Below are 25,608 nucleotides of genomic sequence, written 5' to 3'. Positions count from 1 at the left end.
TCCAACTAGCTTGGAGAGGAAATTTGCTGGCAAAAGTTGCTGTATAAAGCTTATGTGAATGCTGAGCCTTTAAACAATTGAGATACAATACGAAATACAAATGTCAAGAAATATAACTTTCCTGAATTTTGTGGAAAGGACTTTCATTCAGAGAACTAAGAAAACAGCTAAAATTACTACGCACCGTCGACTCTTTCTAAATCAGGCAAACTTTAAAGCATTTTAATAACTTATGACTTGGGCATGTGCAGGTCATATTAACACCTGGAATATGCATTTCTTAGGGTGTAGTTAGTATACACCAAGTCAAATAAGCATATATTAAGCTTGCAAATGAATGCACATGTAATCAGTTCGTATGCATTCTAACGTTCTATTGTGTTTAAGAATATTATTTAAGGAAATGTGTGAAAAAAAAATCAAAACACACGATAAATGAGAACATTTCTAAGATTTCTGACCATAATCATTGCACACCCCTTTCTCCATTTTAAAATGTTTTTTTAAATTAAGAATGATTGTCAATTATATTCAATAATAAACAATCATTTGCAAGTCCATCATGTACATTGGTGGGTCAATATTCAAAGTTATTTATGAATGTACCGGTGGCCATTACATGCATTATCCTCTACCATCGACATTCATAACTCCATATGGATAGTGTCAGCTGAAAATTGCCTTTCCCAGCCTGGCAGGAGCCATATATTATCTTTATAGCAGCAATATACAGCTGCCTATGAATACCCTACGCCAGTGTTCTTCAATGTAAGGCCCAGGAACCAATGGTGGCTCTTGGAGACCTCTGGGGTGGCCTCCATTGTCTTGCTTTCCATTATTATGCCTCTCAACCCAAGCAGTGCTGTAGTAAGGGGGGAGGGCAAGGGTGGTGGTCCGCCCTGGGCATCATCTTCTTCGGGGTGCCTGCAACCCAAGTCCTCTTCGCCTCCCCCACACCCTTCCCACTCCTTCCCCTGCTGCACGCGTGCCCCTTCTTCCCCTGTATCTTTTTAGCTTCAGCGCCAGCAGCCACCAACTTACTACCTGCATCGGCTTCAGCGCTCTCTCTGATGTCACTTCCGGGACCCGCCCTAGGAAGTGACATCAGAGAGAGTGTTGAAGCTGACACGGGCAATAAGTTGGTGGCTGCTGACACTAAAGTTAAAAAGGTACAGGGAATGGGCGCACGTGTGCGGCAGGGGGGCATGGGAGGGCCGCCACCACCCTGGGCGCCGCTCACTCTTGCAACGCCACTGAACCCAAGCTCAGGATGGGGGAAGAGCCACATGTTTGAAGAATGCCCCCAGTGAAGTTTGAAGGCGAGCTGCTGAGGATGGATGTCACTGACACGCATTGGTCAGCAGTGTCATGGTTCCACATTCACAGATATTGGGCAGCTCTTCTTCAGCTCATTAGAATCCAACGTGGCCCCAGCTTAAAAATTAATGAAGACCACTATCCTATGGAGTCACTTTTGAGCCGGATCTGTGCCTATCCATGTAGCAGAGCTGAATATACATAGTAGCATGTCAACTGACGGCAGAAAAGGCTTACATGGTCCATCCAGACTGGTCAACAACGGCGACCGGAGCCACACCCACCTCTGCTACTCTGTGCAGGTTACAGTTCTTCATAATTCACATACAGAGCAATTTGAAACTGTACCAACCATGCTGCAAAGAGAATGACGTGGATATGGTTCAATCAATGATCTGAAACAATGTCAAATACATAGAATTTCGTTTCTGCAGATTGGTGCTTAATGGGCTCCAGGGGCAAAATAACGCTCAGAATTTGGGAAGTTGGTTGGTTGGGCTGAGAAATTTTCTGCACCCACCAACCCCATCACCACCCCCACCCCTATATATAGGCAGTTAACATGGTGCAGCCTTTGAACAATATGTTTAAACCAACAGAATTTCTAACATTTAACTCACCAATTTCAACAATCAGATATCTTCCCCTCCCTCCTTATGATTCATAACACCTGCACTTAGGCCCTGATTCTCCAAAGTGCATCCCGATTGTAGGCAGCTGTAGGCGTCCTACAGCTGTCTAATCAGCCAATCGGGATGCACGTTTTAAAAAAAAAAAATGCTCCCCAGGCAGGCCTGAAGGCACCTCCGGGAGCCTAGGGAGACCCGCAAGATGCCTAAGCTCGTCTAAGGGCCTTAGGCTGAACCTAGGCGGCCCTACGCGTCTCCCTAGTAGAGGAGAAGCTTAAAATGTAGGCCAGCATTGTAAGTAGACGCGGCCGCTATACTTAACGCGGCAAGGGATCTCTCTGCTGCTATAAATATAGCGGGCCGCGGCCTGTCCGATCGCTGGCAGGAGGATGCCCAGTCCCTCCTGCCCGAAGACGCACCCTCCCGACACTACCGACCGCCCCCCCCCGACACTACCGACCGCCCCCTGACACTACCGATCTCCTCCCCCCCCGACAATATCTTTCGCTGGCAGGAGGGTGTCCGATCCCTCCTGCCCGAAGACGCACCCCCCCCAGCGCTAACAACTCCCCCACCAAACCTGTTCTTAGATTAAGTGGGGATGGGCGGACCCGCTATGCCTAAGGCCTGATTGGTCCAGGCCCGCTTCATTTCGACGACGAGGCGTGCCTGCCGGCTCAAGACGTGCAAGACCCATCTAAGAACAGGTTTGGTGGGGGGGTTGTTAGCGCAGGGGGGGGTGCGTCTTCGGGCAGGAGGGATCGGACACCCTCCTGCCAGCGAAAGATATTGTCGGGGGGGGCAGTCGGTAGTGTCGGGGGTGGGGTGCGTCTTCGGGCAGAGGGTTTGGGCACCCTCCTGGTCAGGGGGCCACGGCCCACTAGACTTATAGCGGCAGAGAGATCCCTTGCCGCGATAAGTGTAGCGGGCCGTGTCTAATCTAACCCGATTCTCTAACCCGCGTCTGTAACATGGACGCCGGTTACAGAATCGGGGTTTAGTTTAGGCCGATTCTGAATAGGACGCCTCTCCCGGGCGTCCTATACAGAATCAGGGCCTAGGTGTCTTGCGGGCCTCGCCTTTAATATAGGCGGCCTGCCTGGGGAGCATTTTTTTTTTTAAACATGCATCCCGATTGGCTGATTAGACAGCTGTAGGACGCCTACAGCTGCCTACAATCGGGACGCACTTTTAGAGAATCAGGCCCTTATTGCATATGATATTCAAACTTGATCTTTATCTGCTTTTTGCCATTTACAAGAAATAGACCATTGAAGTCTACTACTACTATTAGTATTTATCATTTCTATAGTGCTGCTAGATATATGCAGCACTTTACATTAATACATTCAAGAGACAATCCCTGCTCGGTAGAGCTTACAGTCCAATCAAACATGATAAGTAAGAACAATAGTCCATCGAGCCCAGTAGCCTGTTCTCAAGGTGGCCAATCCAGGTCACTAGTACCTGGCCAAAACCCAAGGAGTAGCAACATTCCTTGCTACCGATCCGGAGCAAGCAGTGGCTTCCCCCATGTCTTTCTCAATAACAGACTATGGACTTTTCCTCCCGGAAATTGTCCAAACCTTTCTTAAAACCAAATCTCAAGAAAGAAATAGCGGCGCTAGAAAAGGTTCAAAGAAGAGCGACAAAGATGATAAAGGGGATGGAACTCCTCTCGTACGAGGAAAGACTAAAACGGTTAGGGCTCTTTAGCTTGGAAAAGAGACGGCTGGGGGGGGAGATATGATTGAAGTCTACAAAATCCTGAGTGGAGTAGAACGGGTACAAGTGGATCAGCTTTTCACTCCGTCAAAAATGACAAAGACTAGAGGACATTCGATGAAGTTACAGAGAAATACTTTTAAAACCAATAGGAGGAAATTTTTATCCCTCAGAAAGTAGGGTGTTAGGGAGTTTCTCAGGCATGGCTATTTTACAAGTGAGTGGGGGTGAGGAATTAAAAGCTACCTCGAAAAAGTGGGCTTTTAGTCTGGATTTGAATTCTGCCTGGGACGGAGCTTGACATACTGACTCAGGCAGCAAAGGAGAAGGAACGTAGTCTGAAGTTGGAAGTAGATTAGACTGCCCAGCACTAGCCTTATTTCTAAGCACTGGAGTTATTGTCAAAGCCCACTCCAGCCCATTCCGATCTGTGTTTACCATTTAAGGAGCACAGACTGTAGAGGTCTGTCCGGCACTAGCCTTAGTTCCCAGCTACTGGAGTTGCCAATTAAACACTTCTCTTGCCCATCATAATACATCAGCGGCCATGTTTTGATTCTTTTCTTTTTCTGTTTAGGAATGATATGTGTTTATTCCATGCATTTTTGAATTCCATCACCATTTTTGTCTCCACCAGCAGAGCATTCCAGGCATCTGCTAAGCTCTCCATGAAAAAATATTTCCTGACGTTATTTCTAAGTCTTACCACCCTACAACTTGAATTCAGTTCCTCTACATAGTTTTACTGATTCCCTCACTCTAGAAGAGATTTGTTTTTACTTTAATGCCTTTCAAGTACTTTAACATCTGTATTATATCTCCCTATCCCTCTTTTCCTCTGGTATACTTTTCTGTGTTCCTCTTTTACCTCCCCCCCCCCTCTTTATACTAAGTTGCAGTAGCGATTTCTACCACAGCCCAGAGCGCTAAATGCTCCGTAGCTCATAGAATTCATATGAGCGTCGGAGCATTTAGCGCTCCGGGCCAAAGAGAAACCTCTACTGCAGCTTAGTAGAAAGGGGGAGTTAGTATTCTTCTGTATTTCATGAACACTACCTCTTTTGCCTTTATTTTTTTCAGCCAGTTGCATGGAGAACCATACTGATTTCCTTTTCTCTTGCTTTTGTTTATTTTCCTTTTATAAAGACTTGTTGCCTAAAGTAAACCCAATTCTCTAACCAAAGTCCATGTTACAGATGCCGGTTAGAGTATCGGGTTGTTGTAGACGCGGCTGCTAAGCTTATTGTGCCAGTACCCCCCCAACTGAACGAACGCGGCAGGAGGAATGCCTAGTCCCTCCTGCTCGGAACACCCCCCTCCACCTCCCCCCTGAACGAAACAGCCCATTGGCACACGAGCCAACCTAAGATTCCAGTGGGCCCAGGTGCCTAAGGCCCCGCCCATAGGAAGGGCTTTAGGCATGGGTCAACCTAAAATTCCAGTTGGCCCAGGTGCCTAAGGCCCCACCCATGGGTGAGGCCATAGGCGCCTGGGCCAATCGGGCCTTAGGCCCCTCCCCAGTGCATCCCACAATGCACAGGGAAGGGGCAGGCCCACCTCATTCTAATGGAGGCGGGCTTGCTGGACGGAGGGAAAATCCATCCGTCCATCCATTGTTTCAGGTTAAAGAGGGGTCTGGGGGGGTGGGGAGATTTGGGGGGTGTCCGGGGGGGTTCTGGCAGGAGGGATTGGGCACCCTCCTACCGGTTTCATTCGGGGGTGGGGGGTTTCTGCAGGAGGGATTAGGCGCCCTCCTGCTAGCGAACTATGGGAGTGGGAGGTTTACGGGTAGGAGGGACTGCCATGTTCATTTGGGGGGATGGGGATATTCTGGACAGGAGGGTTTGGGTCCCTTCTCCCGGTTTTGTTCAGCGGGTGTTCCAGGAAGGAGGAACCGCCGAATTGGGCATCCCTCCTGCCGCTTTCATTCGGAGTGGTGGGGGGTTTTCTGGCAGGAGGGATTGGGCACCCTCCTGCTGGCGATCTACAAAGGGGGGGGGGGTGTTCCAAGCAGGAGGGACTGGGTATCCCTCATAAGAACATAAGAATTGCTGCTGCTGGGTCAGACCAGTGGTCCATCGCACCCAGCAGTCCACTCCCACAGTGGCCCCCAGGTCAAAGACCAGAGCCCTAACTGAGATCAACCCTACCTGCGTACATTCCGGTTCAGCAGGAACTTGTCCAACCTTGTCTTGAATCCCTGGAGGGTGTTTTCCCCTATGACAGACTCCAAAAGAGCGTTCCAGTTTTCTACCACTCTCTGGGTGAAAAAGAACTTCCATACGTTCGTACGGAATCTATCCCCTTTCAATTTTAGAGAGTGCCCTCTCATTCTCCCTACCTTGGAGAGGGTGAACAACCTGTCCTTATCTACTAAGTCTATTCCCTTCAGTACCTTGAATGTTTCGATCATGTCCCTTCTCAATCTCCTCTGTTCAAGGGAGAAAAGGACTAGTTTCTCTAATCTCTCGCTGTACGGCAACTCCTCCAGCCCCTTAACCATTTTAGTCGCTCTTCTCTGGACCCTTTCGAGTAATACCATGTCCTTCTTCATTTACGGCGACCAGTGCTGGCCGTAGTACTCTAGGTGACAGCGCACCATTGCCTGGTACAGCGGTATGATAATCTTCTCCGATCTGTTCGTGATCCCCTTCTTTATCATTCCTAGCATTCTGTTCACCCTTTTCGCCGCCGCCACACATTGCGCGGACGGCTTCATCGACTTGTCGATCATAACTCCCAAGTCTCTTTCCTGGGAGGTCTCTCCAAGTACCGCCCCGGACATCCAGTATTCATGCATGAGATTTTTGTTACCTACATGCATCACTTTACACTTATCCACGTTGAACCTCATCTGCCATGTTGATGCCCATTCCTCTAGCCTGATTATGTCACGTTGCAGATCTTGGCAATCCCCCTGTGTCTTCACTACTCTGAATAACTTCATATCGTCCGCAAATTTAATCACCTCACTCATCGTACCAATGTCCAGATCATTTATAAAGATGTTGAAGAGCACGGGACCAAGCACCGAGCCTTGCGGCACCCCACTAGTGATGCTCTTCCAGTACGAGTATTGTCCATTCACCCCCACTCTCTGTTTCCTATGCTTCAGCCAGTTTTTAATCTACGTGAGTATTTCACCCTCAATCCCGTGGCTCGCAGTTTTCCAAAATAGTCGTTCATGCGGAACCTTGTCAAACACCTTCTGAAAATCCAGATATGCAATGTTGTCCGGTTCGCCCTTGTCTATCTGTCTGATTACTCCCTTAAAGAAGTGCAGCAAGTTTGTCAAACACGATCTGCCTTTGCTAAAACCATGCTGACTGGTCCTCATCAGCCCGTGTCCGTCAAGGTGATCAATGATGCGCTCCTTTATCAGCAACTCTACCATCTTTCCCGATACAGAGGTCAGACTCACCGGTCTGTAGTTTTGGTTTTCCCCTCGAACTTTTCTTGAAGATCGGCGTAACATTCGCCACCTTCCAGTCTTCCGGAATCTTTCCCTATTTGATCAACAGATTGCCTATTAATTGAAGCAGTTCAGCTATGGTCCCTTTCAGTTCCTTGATGACCCTCGGGTGGATGCCATCCGGTCCCGGGGATTTATCGCACTTAAGCCTATCAATCTGCCTACACACCTCCTCTAGACTGACCGTCAATCCTGGCAGCTTTCTGTCTTCGTTTCCAGCATATAGCCTGATGGGTTCCGGTATGCTGTGTAAATCTTCTTCGTTAAATACAGGCGCAAAAAATGTGTTCAGTTTGTTGGCGATTGCTTTGTCCTCCTTTAGCGCTCCCTTTATTCCATGGTCATCCAACGGTCCCACCGCTTCCTTCGCGGGTCATTTCCCCTTAATATATCGAAAGAACGATCCCTGAATTCTATAAGAACAACTGAAAAGATCATTGCGCTCTGAAAATTCTGCGCTGCTGAAGGTGAATGTTAATCCAAAATACGTAGAAACCAATGTAATGACCTTTTGTTGTGCAGGTTAAGATTGTGGAACTCTCTCGTTGGGCAAATTTGATGATAGGGGCACATTTAGAAAAGTACTTAAAACACAATTGTTTGTAAACACGTCTCTTTAAGTAGTGATTTTTCCCTGTTTGCTGATTTTCCGAAGGATTTGATTATCTGTGTTCATTTGTTTTATTTGCTATAAAATTTTATGTATGAAACATTTTTGTAAACCGTTTTGGTTCAAAACGTTATAGAAATTTTGAAATAAATAAAAATAATAGTCATAAAAAAGATATTCAATGCCAGTATCCAGACATGGCCTGGCATTGAATATCTAGGCATAATGGCAGCAGCTCAATTACTCTTAAGTGACCCAGGTTTGCTCTGCAACTTATAAATGTTCTCTGATGCTCTAATTAATGGCACTGCAATTTTTAAGTATTTCAGTGTGGTTGTAAGTTATAGAAAACGTCATGTGTTGTATGGCTTTTGTGATTTCAGGGAAGAAAAGGACCCCGAGGACAGCCAGGTGAACGTGGAGAAGCTGGCTTCAGAGGAGACTCTGTAAGTCTTTGTTGACTCATTTTCATACGTCTTGCCTGGCTCAATGAGACTTATGGTGGCAATGTTTGCTACTGCGCCTTTATGCTGAAACAATTCTGGAGATCAGAGGTGGGCAAAACAGGAAGGGACAAATGCCCCCATTATCACTACAGTGAAAAGAAAAGTGGGGAAGGAACTGTGCACATCAACCTTGGGGTGAAATGAGTTTATTGAATATAAGAATCTATTAAAATATGAAACATGTGGTACAATCAATCTGTCTTTGGATTCCTTTCAGACTCGACACTGTCTGTGTTTCAGCTTCGAAACGGAATCCTGCCTCAGGGGTGTCTATGCTGATCCAGTGGATGGCACTTGAGCATTTAATTTCCAAAAGGCTAAATACTTTGAAACGCCAAACAAGCAGCACTCGTAAACATTTTAGATGAAAACAGTTGTGCTAGTAGAGCTACATGGTTGATGTGCACAATTCCTTCCCCACTTTTCTTTTCATTGTATATTTGTCATGGGGTTGTTTGCCTTGTTTCTTTTGGACCATTATCATTACCACATGCAGTCTAAACCCAAACATGTCCGGGAGCAAGTGTAATTTCTGATATTGATCTTGGTGCACATAGACATTTATTTGAATTTATTAATCACCTTTGTGAAGAGATTCCCTATTTCATTTCAGAAACAGGGAATACATGTATATATTATGGCCCCCACCCCAGTCCTGCCCTACCTGTGCCCAGGTCATACCTCCTTGCCATATGCACATGGTCACAATTTGCATATGTAAATCCCAGCTTTCTAAAATCAGGTTTTCTACGTTTATTTAATATGCACATGTAAATGCTGGTATTCCATTAGGTCCCCTTCAAATTACATTACATTACATTAGTGACTTTTATTCTGCCATTACCTTACGGTTCAAGGCGGATTGCATAAGAGGTTATCTGGACATTTCCAGAAGTGTTACAGAATTGAACGGGTTACTTCGGGGGACTGAAGTGCTTCCTGCGATGTTAGTTTGTTTTGATGGATTTCTTGAATAGCAGGGTTTTTATTTCTTTTCTGAAAGTTTTGTTTTCTGGAGTCATGGTCAGTAGATTGAATAGTTGGCGGTCTAGTTTCACTGCCTGCATGGCCAGTAGGCCATCGTATATTTTTTTGCATTTGATAGAAACATAGAAACATAGAAATAGACGGCAGATAAGGGCCACGGCCCATCTAGTCTGCCCACCCCAATGACCCTCCCCTACCTTTCTCTGTGAATAGATCCCACGTGTCTATCCCATTTGGACTTAAAATCAGGCACACTGCTGGCCTCAATAACCTGAAGTGGAAGACTATTCCAGCGATCAACCACCCTTTCAGTGAAAAATAATTTCCTGGTGTCCCCGTGCAGTTTCCCGCCCCTGATTTTCCACGGATGCCCCCTTGTTGCCACTGGACCCTTGAAAAAGAAGATATCTTCTTCCACCTCGATGCGGCCCGTGAGATACTTGAATGTCTCGATCATGTCACCCCTCTCTCTGCGTTCCTCGAGTGAGTACAGGAACGCAGAGTTTGGGGGGTGCATGAATAGTGTCTGGGTTCTCCTTTGCCTGGTTGTGGTAGTTTGGATAAGGCGGTTGTTTATATAAGCTGGGCTGCCTCCATTCATGGCTTTAAATAGTAGACAATAAAATTTGAATAATATTCTTGCTTATATTGGGAGCCAGTGTGAGTCGAGGTAAGTGGCGGTGATATGTATACACTTTTCCCAACGTTGTTTCCACTTCTGGAAACAGTCCTTAAACGCATCTTCAGGAATTGCCAAAAGTTGCTGCATTGAATTTTGCTTTATGTCTTCAATGGTGTCGAATCGCTTTCCTTTCAGCGTGGATTTAATTTAGGAAACAAGAAGTCAGCAGGGGCCAAGTCAGGAGAGTAAGGTGGCTGGGGAAGAACTGTCATCGCATTTTTGTGGTAAAATTTGCAAATTTTGACGCATTCAAAACACTTTCCACAACTCATGACATGTTCCCCATAAGCCACTTCGACATTTCATAAGTTTCTGTAGCAGTCTTACCCAATTTAAAACGGAACTTCATGCAGTAGCGCTGCTTATTGAGGTCACACATGATGAAAAATAGCCAATCACGAAAACACACTTTCACAAAACCTGCTGTAGCTCAGAGACGAAAGCAGATATCAACAAACGAAAAAAGGAGGTTACTCATGAGGTTTCAAGAAGCCCAACGCCGCCTAGCACATCTCAAAAGAACTTCCCGTTGGTGCGCAATTCAAACTGTCCTGGAACTTTTTGAACAGACCTCGTATGTTAGAAACATGAGGAAACAGGTTGCTGAAAACCACATAGTATGTTAGCTCATACCTTAGATATAACAGGAGTTTCTCAGTTGATCCCTGTTTTGGAAAATGGTAAAAAAAAGTTGTTGGTAGAAAGTTCTTATGTTGTACAAATAGGGCTCAGTTTGCTTCCTCACAGAGTTTGTTTTTGCCTGGATTCCAGGCTGTCCTTTTCTTGTGCAAATTTTTCATTCACTCATATTTCTTTCTCTGTTTTCTCAATATTGTCAACACCTGAGTGTGCCAGCTCATAACTGTAACAGACTGCTGCTTATATTTCAGGGAGATCCTGGAACTGACAATAATGCTCGCGGTCCAGTTGGAGATCAAGGAAAACCAGGCCGGCAAGTAAGAAAATTTAAATATGAGTCCTATTAAAAAGGAAAGATATTGCAGTGACTCTCCATTATGGCAATTCCAGTCATTGTGGGGCTGATATTCAGACCACAGGAGTTAGCCAGACTGACTCCTGTGGAAGGCGCTTAGCCCAGATATTCAATGTCGATCCATTTCCGATGATAGGCATTGAAAATCCAGTCTATTTTTGGCCATTAAAATCTTAGCTAGCCATGCTGATATGGAGTGCTGGCTGGCTAAGTTTATAATGGCCAAAGAAGGTTCTTACTCAGGACACCAACAGCCTGTGCTTAAACCTCTGAGAATAGCAGAAGGCAAGCTTGCTCTCAGGAGAATGGATCCAAGCTCTGAGGTGGCACGCAGCAGGCTGGCCCACACAAAAGCTTGCCATGTGAAACTGGAGAGATCCCCTAAATAAGGGGTCTCAGGGCACCGAAGCCACCCAAAAAAAAAAATCAAACTTACATCGAAAAAAGGAAAAATAAAGCAGAGCAGATCAGAAACAACCCTGTACAGTTCACTTGCAGAAGGAAAAAACTGAAGAGGGCACTATATTCCACTGCTATATGGGAGGTGCAGAAAGCTTTGAGTGTAACTTCTGCAAGACCCAAGTCTCGCCCAGAGTGAAAAGGGGCATTTCTGGAGGAGTGGATAGGGCAGGAGGTGGGCGGGATGTGGGTCGACATAGATTTAGTCGTCCAGCATCCATAATCAAAAAGTTTGACAGGTTGCCAGACGAAACTTATACGTTTTGACACAGACAAAGTCAAAACAAGTATAAGTTCTGGATCGGGCTACTGAGCTGATTGCGGCAGGAGAGATGCTCCTGCTGCCATCTGCCATGACCCCCTGACACATCGCAACAGGAAAGATGCCCTGACATATCGAGGCAGGAGAGATGTCCAATCTCTCCTGCTGGACACCTCCCTGAACTTCACTGCTGGACTGCCCAGCCCATCTCCCGGACCCCCCCCCCCTCCACCCCTACCTGAATCCCCAGAATCATAGGTTGCCCCAGGTGCCTAAGGCCCCTCCTATGGGTGGGGCCTTAGGCACCTGGGTCAATCAGGCCCTAGGACCCTCCTTGGTGCATCCCACAATGCACCGGGAAGGGGCAGGCCCACCATTCAGACTAAGGCGGGCCTGATGGATGAACATAGGGAGGACCTGTCCGGCCGGCCATCTAAAAAAGGTTAGAGGGTGATCTGGGCATCCCTCCTGCAGGTGAAGATCACTATCACACAGGTTCTGGGGGTGTCCAGCAGGACGGACTGGGCATCCCTCCTGCCAGTAAAGATCCGCTGGTTCTGGGGGGGGTGTCTGGTAGAAGAGATTGGGCATCTCTCCTGCTGCGATTGTTGCGGGGGGGAGGGGTGTACAGTTCCATGATTCTCTAACCAACATTGTTTATGACAGACGCTGGTTAGAGAATCATGCTTTTAGGCGAAGGACAGGCCGAAAAGGTCTTGTTCTAGGTGTTTTGGACCTGGATGAATTTTTGGACGAGAATGGGGTATAAAGATAGACAACTTAGTGGCAAATGCCTAGACATATAAGCAGACATTTCTAAAAAGAAAAAAAAAAAAGACATTTTGGATATACTTTTCGAGAATGGACTTTGGAGGTTTCCAACTTTGGGTGACTAGTGTTCTAGGCCCAAAACGGACTTAGATGTATTTTTTTTCATTTTGCCTCTCCTATTGTACAGAATCTGGAGTGGATATAACAGAATTAGCTTGGAATTTGGGTACCTGACCCAAATTATGCAAGCAATTCTTGATGCTTTTATAGAATTAAGGGGAGTGTGTACATTGGCAGGCTCTTTGATTTTATGATGATATTGACATCCAGGTACGATATCAACATCCATTCATGGGGTATATCTTCAGTGGTTGATGGATGGTATACACAGAGCCCACTGTTTATGTGCATCTCATGCGTTTACATTTGCTGTAAATCTTTGGACCCCCATATATATTGTTAGGACTGGCCTTCTGACTAATCTATGGCCACTCTTATGACGAGAGCAGATTGAATACTTAATTTCCATTGGATAGTCTGATGCTGTTAATTGTCTGTAACAAGAAAATATTATTAATTTTTTCTGAAATCTGTCACATAAGATTTCCATACTACAAAAAAATAACACATAGCAGGAGGAGGCACTTTGGGCCGGATTCTATAAACTGCGCATAACCATGCCTAACTTTTAGGCGCCAGTCAGAGCGATTGTCAAAAAACTGCTAGGCATCAGAGGGAAGTGACGTCATCGTGGCTGATGGCAGCCTAGAGCGATAGCTCCGCGGACCCCCGTGCTGATTTCGGCTATCTTCGCGCGATTTCGCGTGCCTGCACTGTCTACTTCCCTCAGCCTGTTTGTGTAGCTGCTTTGCTGCGTCCCGATGGCGACGCGAAAAAAACAAACCGATATAAAAGCGTTTTCTTCACCGATCCCGAATGGGCCTCCTAAGACTGGCTCTAAAATGGCGCCCGACCCGACCGCGGCTGCGGAGGGCTCACATGCTGATGCAACGTTGCCGACTTTACAGCTGGAGATGCGTGGCTGGTTCCAGGAATTGAAATCTGAAATCTCTGCAGTTCGAGCTGATATCCATGCTGTTGTTGCTGAGCTAAAACGTGAGGTGGGTGAAATCGGGAATCGAGTGGGAGAGACAGAAGTTGCAGTGGAGGCACATGGCTCTGAAATAACACAGTTAAGAGACAGGATTGCAGCGCTGGAGGAAAAAGCTGATGTGAGCACCCTAAAGCTGGAAGATCTGGAGAATCGCTCCAGACGGTGCAACCTTCGCTTTCGGGGTGTGCCTGACACTGTTTCTGACTCTCGCTGTATGGAGGTGATTGATCATATATGTATACAGGCACTAGAGTCCGCTGGTTTACCTGTGGAAGTGGGAAAACCATTGCTGGATAGGGCTCACCGCATCCCTGGCCCTCGTGATGTGAACCGCCCTCGTGATGTTGTGGCCTGTTTCCATCGTTATATGGATAAAGAACATGTGCTTAGGGCGGTAAGGCGTTCTGGGGGAACTGTTAAATGGGAAGAAGCGGACATTGATGTCTATCCTGATGTAGCTCCAGCAACCCTGGCCCGCCGGCGCACGTATAGAGACTGTACCCGTATACTGCAGGAGCGCAGTGTTCGATATAGATGGATTTATCCTATCGGACTGGCTTTTACACATGCAGGCAAGAACTACACTGCAATATCTGTGGCGGATGTTCAGTCTCGAATGGTGGAAGCAGGTTTGATGACGGCTTCAGAAATGGCTCCACTTCCTCAGAGGTCACCTATACCCAAATCAGGAAGAGGGTTGGGATGGCAGAGAGTGGCTAGGTCGGCTGCAGCCCGTCGCCCTTTGGAAGCGGCCACGTCCTCATCCGTTTGAACATTTGTGTTTGTGAGATGTGTTCCTGAAATTTTGTGCTGTGTATGTTTCTTCTTCTTTTTGCTGAGCGGCTTCTGTCGCGAAGGTTGTTTATAGGGCTTGTTCTGGGGGTCCCTTTGTGAACTGTTTCTCTACACTTCCTGTACCGTGGTTACCAGGTGCTTTGGTAGCTGGACCATGTGGGGTATTGTTGGGGGGTTGGGGGGAGGGGGGGTGTTGGTATTGGGAAGGGTTGTGACCGAGTGCTTTTTTGTATGATTATATGGAAGTATGTTTGTGTATTGTTTTTCTTAGGGTTGCGATTGCAGGGGTTGGTTGATTTGGCTGCTTTGGAACAGGATATTGATTTGGTGATGAAGTGCTTTTTCTTCTCTAGTATAAATGGATAAACTTACTTTGCTGTCTTATAATGTACATGGTCTGAATTCTCCACAAAAGCGACGCTTGTTATTTAAAGAAATGAGCCGCCTGAATAGTGCGGTTGGATTTATTCAGGAGACCCATTTTCAATCTCACTATGAGAAATTGCTTACACACCATAGCTATCCACATGTTTTCCTTTCTTCTAATAAGGTCCGGAAAAAGACCCAGGGGGTGGGTATTTTAATTCATAAACGTGTCCAGGTGGTATTGAGAGAGGTGGTGCGGGATGTTGAGGGCCGCTACATTCTGGTCAAGGCTGAGTTGGATGGCACCTTATATAGTTTACTGAATGTCTATGCCCCAAACGTTGGTCAGGGGGCCTTCTTTACGTTGTTAGAACGTGTGCTGTTAGATCATGTTGAAGGTACTCTCCTTGTAGGTGGAGACTTTAATCTTACCTGCTATCCTCAGGAGGATAATTCCAATTCTTCCATCCGCTATGCTAGAAGCGACAGAAGGGCTTTTCTGCGCTTCCTGCGTAGGCAGGATTTGATAGATGTGTGGCGTTATTTACACCCTGGCACGCGGGATTACACCTTTTATTCATCGAAACATGCTACATATTATTATGCATCCCAACTGCAAGGACTGTTTCATTGGGCATTTCCCTCCCAGCGCTGGGTCTCTCTGGAACAGGCTTTACAACCTGCCTACCCATTGGCAGCAGTGCCCTGGCTGTCTTTTGATATCCTTCGGGATCTGCAGACTGGGACATCTTATGGGATGGAGTGTACTTTGCATGCGTGGAGCCGGGTTCGACGAGCTTGGTTCCCACGTCAGCGCTATTTCTATGCTACTCCCATTAGATTTGCCCCTGATTTCCTGCCTGCTAGAGATACTGTGATTTTTCGGCGTTGGGAAATGGAGGGACTTAGGGTCCTAGGTCAGCTGATAGTGGGTGGACATCTGGTACCCTTTGCTGCCTTGCAATCTATATATGACCTCCCCTCTACGGATTTTTTCGCCTATGTCCAACTTCGAGATTTTATGGTGAAAAGGGTGATCCCTGAGTGGGAAGGGGCAGACTCTGCTTTTCTCCAAGTTTTTAGGATGGGATTTGGGGTGGGCCTTATTTCACGCCTTTATAGGGCTCTTTTATACACTAGGCCACAGGCCCGCACATATGAACATCGTTGGGAACTCTTGCTGGGTAAGGCCTTTGATTATCAACAATGGGACTGCCTTTATGGTACATTGCTGAGAGTCTCTTTAGCATCCCCCTTAGTTGAGCAAGGGTATAAGATGCTATTTCAGTGGTACCTTACGCCGGAAAAGGTGCACCGTTTCTATCACTGTGGAGATGGTCACTGCTGGCGTAACTGTGGGTGTCTGGGCACTTTTGGGCATATCTGGTGGGATTGTGTTAAGATTGTACCTTTTTGGAAGATGGTTCAACAACTGATGATTGATGTATTACACCTACCCATTCTATTGCGTATGGAAATATTTTTACTTAACTATCCTTTGGGGAGTTTGGATGTGGATCAGAATCATTTTGTGGCCCTAGTTGCTACGGCAGCTAGACTCACTGTGGCTACATATTGGAAGCGTGCCTCTTTGCCTTCTCGTACTGAACTGTTACATAAGATTGACCAAATTTACTTGATGTCTAAACTGACTGCTTTAAATAATGATTCCTGTGGTACGTTTCATCGTCAGTGGTCTCGTTATGGCTCCTGGCGGGGTTTTCTTTGAACTATTCTTATTTTCATTTTCATCTTCCTTTGTTTTAGGCCTATATTGTATCACTCGGTGGGGGGGTGGGGGGGTTATGTTATTACATATGGGCAATGTACTTTTGCTGTTGGCATGCTGCCTGTGTATTGTTTTCATTTTGTTCAATAAAATATTAAATTAAAAAAAAACAAAAAAAAAAAACCTGCTAGGCATCGTTTATAGAATCATGCTTAGCTGTGCCTAAGCAGACTAAGGCATCGATAGAGGTAGGCACCAAAATATTAGGCCAGATTTTACCTACCTCAGATGCCTAGCCACTCCTAAGTGTACCACACCTATTCTCCGCCCCCTAACCACGCCTACTTTTCAGATATATGTCATTAGTGTCGGTGGGGGCAACCTAAATTAGGGGACCTTTTACAAAGCCGAAGCAGAGGTTTCTACCACAGGCTGGTGAGGTAAATGCTCCGATACTTATGAGCATTGGAGCATTTACCTTGCTGGCCCACAGTAGAAACCTCTCGCACAGCTTAGTAAAAGCCAGCGTTAGTAATTAAAATAATTGATTTTTAATGTTTTTAATGGCCTGGTCAATTACTTTGACGTTTAAGCCATTAAAAATCAATTACACATGAATTATAGTTAGGCATCCGCAATTAGGGTGCCTAGCAGTGCCTAACATAGGCACCATTTATAGAATCTGGCCTTTTTTGTCTACATGTCATGCAGTTGCATAGCGAGGGTAAGTGGTGCCTGGGACGGTGGCGCCCCTCCCCTGCCTTCTTCTCTGCCCTCCACATTCCTTCCTGCTCCCCCCCCTGCCTTGCGCACCCCCTCCCTTCCCCTGTATCTTTTTAATTTTTCAGGTGAGAGCAACAGCATGAACTTGCTGCCGGCGTCATGTTGGCTATCCCTCTGATGTCACTTCCTAGGTCCGGGGCCCAGAATTGACATCAGACAGAAGTGACACTGATATGGGCATCAAGTTCGTAATGCTGCTCACGCAGGAAAAATTAAAGAAGTACGAGGGAAGAGAAGGGGTGCACATGCGTGGCGGGGGGCAGAGAGGAGGATGGATGCCTGTGCCCGGGACGGATTACCCTCGCCCCACCCCCCTCCTTTCTATGCCAGTGATGTCAAGTTATTGTTATTTCTGGGCTTATATCCTGCCTAATCCTCTTATGCAGAGTTCAGGGCGGGTTATAAATAGTCAAGGTTACTTGATCATTGATATAACAGCAAATACATTCCTTCCTTCTTATTCGCGGTTTTGGCACCAACAGTTTCAACTATTCTTGGTTTTTGGTGCAGGGATCCCTCCCTAGTAAATTGACCTTACCTAGTGGTCTAGTGGTGACGGGGGGCTGGAGCGATCTTCCTACACTCCTGCCCCGTGCAGATCTGTCATTGAAAATGGCTGCTATGAGTTCCCGTGGTCTCACGAGACTACAACGGGAACTCACGGCAGCCATTTTCGATGACTGCTCTATATGGGGCAGGAGTGTAGGAAGATCGCTCCTGCCCCACGTCACCGCTAGACCACCAGGTAAGGTCCGGGACACATGAGGGAGGCGGGGGTGGGTCAGAGTCAGCCCAAAAGTTATTTGCAAATTTTCCATATTTGCGGGCCGGCTCTGCCCCTAATCCCCACAAATACGGAGGGAGGTAGTACAATTCCAGTCATCTTGTGTCATGATACAGTACATCGGTCAGTCTTAGAACAGTAGCGATACAGTCAGTCAGTGTAATAATGATAGCAGTTGATTCAACACATGAGTCATCCAAAATAATTGAAGTGAAGACAAAAAACAATACACTTAAATATCTTTCTTGCTTTATAGGGAGAAACCGGAATAGATGGTGGGCGAGGATCGCCTGGCGAAAAAGGCACCAATGTAAAAATAACATTTCTTACACTGTAGCTAAGTGATTTTGCTCTGTTCTAGGTGTATATAAGTTTGATATTTTTATGGTTTGTCTGTTGTTAAGTATTGCAAGTGTAGCAATACTGAATTAATAGATAGCACATTCCACTAGCAAAGTGATTGGTGTGTATGCATGTGATTCTGTTACTGCGTATGTGTACCTAGATGTATTCCTGTATTTCAGTAGCACTGGCCAGCTAGAAAAGATACATTTTCAAATGCTTCTTCAGGATCTACGGGTATGTGAGTGAAGATAAGAATTATGCAGGAGGAATGACTGAATTGTCTAATAGAGAATGACACGGTGACAAAATTCATCACCGTTCCCGTCCCCGCGGATAACCGCGGGAAATAATCCCATGTCATTTTCTAGTGTTTATTTCAACCTCAGTCCTTCTACAATAGCATTCTTCAAAGCAAAGCTTGCGGGTCAGTGGTTGTGCCCAATTATACTCTGATTCTTCCCTCTCTCTTTAAAGAATGGCATGAAGATGGTTTCCCGCGGTTATCCGCGGGGACGGGAACGGTGATGAATTTTGTCACCGTATCATTCTCTATTGTCTAAGTGGCTTTTACAATATATATACCTTAATCACCAGTGAAAAGAAGTGTCCCTATGGACGTCACTTGATTGGAAGGAGAAAACTACACCTGTGATTACATTTTTGAGACTAATGCACAACACTTCATTGATGCCCTCATTCGAGTCAAAGTCCGCTTTTCAAGTTATCCATGTAGCCGGTTACATTCCATTTCTAGACTGCAAAACCTTGCGGATCGATGCAGTTCACAAAGATAGAGAACTGGACATTCCCAGTGAGCTACAAAGTAGACATCAATCAATTCAATGCTCTACAAATTTGACAAACAACAGTGATTTCAGTAACTTTCTGTAATGTATATAAGAACAAGACCTTCCGAATAAAGAGCGTAACTCCTTATCCCAGCTGGTTGCCTGAAAAGCAATTAGACATTGCTCGAACTACTACACGCAATCTCAAACTGGGGAGGGGGGGAAACAAATAAAGCATGTAGTGGACGGTTCGATGTGAATAAAGTAAATAATTCTAACAGGTACTCAGGCGCTTGACCTGTTGATTTTTGAGCACAAATAATAGGAATATATTGCCTTTGGGGTTGATGTGTTTGGGTAGGAGAGTGTATGCATGTTGTCTTTACTTCATCCTATAACTTTTGCTTTTATTTCTCAGGGTCGACAAGGTCATAGAGGCACTCCTGGCTTAAAGGTCTGTAGTCATTTAAGTGTTAGTGGGTTGGGGATAGAAATTTGGGGAATATAGAAACAGTGGGATAGTAAGGGGGGAAGCAGGGGAGGTAAAGCTCTGGGTGCCGTCATGGTGGGAGCGCCGGCACCTCTCCTCCTCTCTGCACCCCTGCCCTGCTCCTTCCTACCCCTGCCGTGCACACACCTTCCCCCCCCCAGTACCTCTAGCTCTTCACCAGCACAAACAACAACTCCAACCTGCTTCTCACACCAGTCTCGGCTCTCCTTCTGATGTCACTTCCGGGTCACGGGACCAGGAAGTGACATCAGAGGGAGAATTGAGGCCAACGCGGGCAGCAGGTTGGAGCTGCTGCCCATGCCGGGGAAGTTAAATGTATGGGGAAGGGAAGGGGCATGCGCATCAGGGAAGCAGGGGAAGAGAAGAGGGTGGGGGGTCCCACCACCCTGGGTGCCTCCCACCCTCATTACGCCACTAGATGGAAAGTTAATTTCAGCATCATGTTTTTGTGATTATTCCACTTGCTTGACAAATCTGCATCAGGACACACTGTTCACTTTAAAGGAGCTCTTATATTAAAGTGTGGTAAGATTTTGCTCCTACCATGCTTTAGTTGCAAAACTTAGCAAAGCTTGTGCAGTAAATGCAGGGGCCATGCCCAGCATCTGACCTCAATTTATCTCCCAGGGCAGACACTTAACTTATGACACTGTGTCACCCCTCAGTGCCAGATTGCACAGATGCCCATGCTGTTTGTCACTGTGGGCCCAAGCACAAATAAATAAGAGCACACATTCCCCATACAGTTGATCCCCCTCACTCCTTCCCATTCCCCCATCAGACTTCCTAATCCTCCTCCAACATCTCCCCTGATCTCAACCCTCAATCCCCATCCCGATCACAGTTCTCAACTCCTATCCCCAATACCCTCCTGTCAAAATTCTCAACCCCCCCCCCCCCCCAGGATCCCATAATGGGTATGAGCCCCTCTTCAAACCCAAGCCCCACTCACACATGTAAATGGCAACCATCTAATGCTGGCCAGCTCCTGCACTTAGGCAGAAGTGAACCCTGGTGGTAACATTCCCCCTCTGCTTCCACCCTGTCCATCGCCAGGGTGACCATGAGCTTTGTGATTTGAAGAGATGTAAATTTTGTAGATAAAATCAACTCGCATCAATAAAACAATCAAGATTAATGAATTAACTTTGATTCCGGTTGTTCCTGTTTAAGTTATGTCTTCAGTATTTTCTCTGGATACAAGGATTAAAATGTCAGCAGTCACTTGCAGCCATATCTGCTGCTTCTTTATAAATGAAATCTTTTAAGTGCTATTCACTAACCAAATAATTTGTAAGTGAGGGCTTGTTATATATTAATATTTTCCCATTACTTTTGCAGGGTGCACGGGGAATTCCTGGGGAACCAGGTAACAAAGGAGCCCGTGGAATTCAAGGCATACAGGTTGTATATTGGAATACACCACTGTGGCTTTAGTATTTTATGTATAAACTGAAATATTCCATAAAGTTTCATAGCTTCTGTGGAGAAGTTTTGTTTATTTACATGGGTAGGGTTACCATATTTACGAAGTCAAAAAAGAAGACACATGACCCCACCCCTGACCCCACTCCCCCACTAGTCTCGCCCTTGCCCTGCCCTTCTACCTTTCACCAGTCTCATTCCTGCCGCACTCTAGCTTTTACCCATTTCCTTAGTCTCCCCCTTCCCATCTTCTGTACCCTTTTGCTGTTTCTCTCTCTTTCCCTCCCCCCCCGCCCCCCTCCCCCCCCTCCCCCCCCCCCCCACCGTGGGTGCTTCTCTCTCTCCTCAACCCCTTTCCCTAAAGGTTCTTCTCTCTTTCTCCCCTTCCCTTCAACTCCCCTCTGTGGGTGCTTCTCTCTCGCTCCACAATCCCTTGCCCTGTGGGTTCCTCTCTCTCTCTCTCTCTCTCCCTCCAACCCCCTGTGGGTACTTCTCCCTCCCTCCCCCCCAGGCACTTCTCTCTCTCTTTCTCTCTCTATAATCCCCTTCCCCATGTGTTCTTCTCTTTCTCTCTTCCACCCTCCAACTCCCTCCTGTGGGTTCATCTCTCTTTCTATCTTTCTCTCTACCTCCCTCCAACCCCTTCCTCACACGATGGTGCTTCTCTTTCTCCCCTATCCCTCACCCATTTCCTCACTGAAATTAAATCTTCGGACTGGCCAGCAGCAGCAGTGAGGTGAGCCTGCTGCTGTTGGCCTGCCCCGGAAGCCTTCTCCTGTGCAGGCGGGATGCTCCAGAGAAGTGGCTTCAGGGGCAGGCCAACAGTTGCAGGCTTACCTCACTGGTGCTGCCAACTGGCTCGAAGATTCAATTTCAGCGGAGCCGGAAGTAGGTGGGGGATGGGGCAGACAGGTTAGAGCTCTAAACACTTTCTCCCCAGATAAGGGAGAAAGCTGTCCAGACATCCGGACAGTCCTCAAAAAAAAGAGGACATGTCCGGGTAAATCCGCATGTCTGGTAACCCTAGACATGGCTGAATCTAGTTTGAAATATATATGTTAGGTTAATGTTTTTGTTGTATCCATCATAACACAGCATCAGCACATAGACAAAATTTTTAAAAGTTGTAAAATAGCCTTAACTCCTCCACAGAAGAATTTTTTTTATACTTATTACTTCACCTCTTCTATAGCTTTAGTGTTTTAAACCTTTTTTTTTTCTTTCTGATTATTAATGTATTACACTGCCTTATGTCTTTCTTCGTTTCTGTATACCCTTACTGCTTATCTAGTAGGCCACAGCATGACATGATATGAGACCTGGCTCATTGGGAAGAGATAATGAGCTTAACTCTGATTCTCCCCTGCCTCTCAGACCCAGATGCACTAAAGCCGGGCGATCATTGCAAAACCTGTTTTAACAGCTTTAGCGACGATCGCATTTGCCGACCTGATGCACAGAATAGCTCATTATTATGCTGTATGCTGAATACCTAATTGTGTAAACTGCTATGAACTGCTGGTTAGACAATATATAAAAATAAATTATTATTATTATTGAAAGGTATGAGGGGGAGAGGTTCAGAGGACCTCTGATGGCAAGAACATCCATCCTGCCTTTTGGGGGGTAAGGGGGAGGGTAGGGCATGTTTGGGGAGGCACCTGGTATGGGGGTGGGTCTTCAGTGGAAGGAAGGAATGGACATCCCTCCTGCCATTTTTTGCTAGCATGATGGACTTTCCTGGTACCGCATTCGTCAGGGGTCATCAGGGAATGTTGTCATCATGGGGGGGGGGCTTTTTTTTTTTTTAATGAGGCAGATATTGTGCATATGTAACACGCACGGCATTTGTGCCCATTAAAAAAAAGAAAAGAACGGTTTCCTGCCCCAAACAGCTGAGTGGCTGGAGGCTGCTTTCGAAGCTTTCTCTGCCTCTCAGCTATTTGGGCTTTCCCTGCTGGCTCTGCGCATGTGTGAGAGTCGCTCTCACAGTGATCAATTGGACGGGAGTGTCGGGGATTATGACAAACCTCCGCGAGAATCATTTGTATGCAAACATTGTGCATGAATAGCTCTTTTTGAATTGGTCAGAAATCAGATCAGAGCAGACCCGCACGGTCATTACTGATCCTCTTTAGTGCATCTAGCCTCAGTCTCCAAACCTGCTGCCGAGAGACACACTGAGCAAATGCTGATTGGCTGGCCTCCTTCTAGATGATCAATTTTAAATCACATTCGTAGAACATACTCATAGATCAGCAAAGGTGGACACTATTCTTTCTCTAATAGCTTTGCAAGCACCATCACTCAGTGACCTGCTATCTGAGCTTGGCCAGCTTAACCAGTAGACTGACTAGTATTTGTACAAGGAAGCAAAGAACAGCTGCAGTCAAAGCAAATTAGTAGGTCCAGACACAGACTCAAAGAACTATTAATGCATACTTCTGTTAGGGGTGTGCGGGCCAAAAAACATTGTCCTTTTTGTAAACATTTCCTTTCAGGGGACAATGTCTGCAAAGGGTGTCCACTGCTTGCATTTTAGGCCAAAAACAACATAAATTGATATGGGAATGTCATTGGCATTTCCTGTATCGTTTCAAATGAAATTATATCCCTAACTTGAACTCACTGGGAGACTGTAATTTTCAAATAAGGCCAATGCTGGGCAGATTTTTAAGGCCTGTGCCTTGAAAATGGCAAAGATAAATAAAGATCAAGAACATACAGTATATGTTATATTGCAATACATGCTATGAGCTTATCATATTGGGCAGACTCGATGGACCTGCCTTAATCTAGTATGCTATTATATTACTATGTAAATAGGCTTTTGTTTGGGTAAATGACTACTGGAAATAGCTTTCCTGGGGAGTAATTTTGTACATTTTTTCCACATTTATAGCTTGGCATGCAAACAGAATAGTGCTTTTATAAAATTACGGGCCCCTTTTACAAAGCCGCACAGCTGTGAAAAACGCGCCCAAGACCGTTTAATTTCCATGATCTTTGGTGCATTTACTGCGGCAACATCGTTACCGCAGCTTTGTAAAAGGGGCCCTATGTGACCACATATGTGTATAAAAGGTATATGCATAGGAATTATGCACCTAGGTTTACACAATCTGCGTGTAGGCTTTCCCGGAGAGTACCGTATTTTTCGGTCCATAAGACACACTTTTTCCACCCCCAAAAAGGGGGTGGAAAAGGGGGTGCATCTTATGAAGCAAAGATGACACCATCCCCCCAGGTACCTTTTAAAAACGTTTTCTAAAAACTGCGAATAACATATAAAAAGTTATTTGCGGTTTTTCCATATTCGCGCCTATGGTCCACCCACATCCCCCGCGAATACGGAGAGAGAAGTGTAAAGCTATTATTATTATTATCCCCAACAGGAGGCCTGAACCCACTCATAGACAATCCCCCCTCCCCCCCATTTCCAGGTCTAGTGGCCTAGTCAGGGAAGGAGTGATCCCATTCTCTGCTGCTTTTGCTGTCTCCACTGTTAAAATGGCTGCCACAATAGCCATTTTAACAAAGAAGATGGCATGGTAAGGAGTGACTGGGGATCGCTCCTGCCCTGACTAGACTCTAGATTCCCAAGATTTAAAGTAGGTCCAGGGCCTATGAATGGGTTTAGGAGTGGGGGAGAGAGGGGGGACACAGACCAAAGTTTTAGCTTCAGCTGAATATTCATCAGCACTCCTGTATCATGCCCACAAGGGAGGTCTCTCATTCTGTGGTCACCAGGGGTCTTGACTCTGGGGCACATCTGGATGCTTTAATGAGATGCTTAGTAACTCCATACTCTGTCAGGATTAACCATAACATTTCCCTATTAATATGATCAAATGTCTTCTTTCTTCTTGTCTACAAAGGCTACCTTCAGAATTTTAATATGTTTGATATCATTTTCATCAGATTTGTGTGAAACAGAAGTAGTGTATGCAAATGTATCTTAGTTATATTCATTGTGGATATCATAAAAACGAAACAGGCTGGCTGAGACCCAAGAGCTGGGTTGAGAACCTTTGCTAGAGCAGTGTGTCTCAACTCAGCCCGAAGTACCCCCTTGCCAGTCAGGTTTTCGGGATATCCACAATGAATATGCATGAAAGAAATGTGCATATATTGGAGGCAGTGTATGCAAATCAAGTTGATGCATGGATATCCTGAAAACCTGGCTGGCAAGGGGGTACGCCAGAACTGAGTTGAGAAACACTGGGCTAACGTGGTATTAATATTCTGATCCTAAATATCAGGGATCACTAGACTCTATCCTCAAGGACCACAACCCAGTCAGGTTTTCAGAATTTCCACAATAAATATGCATTATGTCATGCATATGCATTGTGGAAATCCTGAAATCAGATTCCGTTGTGCCCCTTAAAGAATGAATTTGAGGACTCCTGCTGTTTGTTAGTTTTGGGGGGGGGGTTTAGGGGGGGATTAATAAAAATACAGTTCACACTCTCTAAATGACAGCAATGAAATCCATCACTCTGGGATACATAATAATCGTATTTTAATCATGACGTGATTTTTCAAAATGAC

General features: G+C 45.9%; 1 protein-coding gene across 5 annotated transcripts in view; it reads left to right on the top strand.

Annotated features, from left to right (window-relative positions):
• Positions 1-25,608, top strand: part of COL6A6 (collagen type VI alpha 6 chain) — a 274,284-nt gene that overhangs the window by 175,243 nt on the left and 73,433 nt on the right. For all 5 annotated transcript variants that reach the window (XM_033930035.1, XM_033930033.1, XM_033930034.1 and 2 more), the window contains 5 exons: positions 8,137-8,199; positions 10,819-10,884; positions 18,242-18,295; positions 19,537-19,572; positions 20,971-21,033. In XM_033930035.1, the coding sequence (XP_033785926.1) occupies positions 8,137-8,199; positions 10,819-10,884; positions 18,242-18,295; positions 19,537-19,572; positions 20,971-21,033 (282 nt within the window). The remainder of the gene's footprint in view (positions 1-8,136; positions 8,200-10,818; positions 10,885-18,241; positions 18,296-19,536; positions 19,573-20,970; positions 21,034-25,608) is intronic.

Source organism: Geotrypetes seraphini, chromosome 2 (genome assembly GCF_902459505.1).
Source record: "Geotrypetes seraphini chromosome 2, aGeoSer1.1, whole genome shotgun sequence".
Lineage (NCBI taxonomy): Eukaryota > Metazoa > Chordata > Amphibia > Gymnophiona > Dermophiidae > Geotrypetes > Geotrypetes seraphini.
The sequence above is the reverse complement of the archived record's forward strand: the minus strand, read 5'-3'. Positions and strand labels throughout refer to the sequence as shown.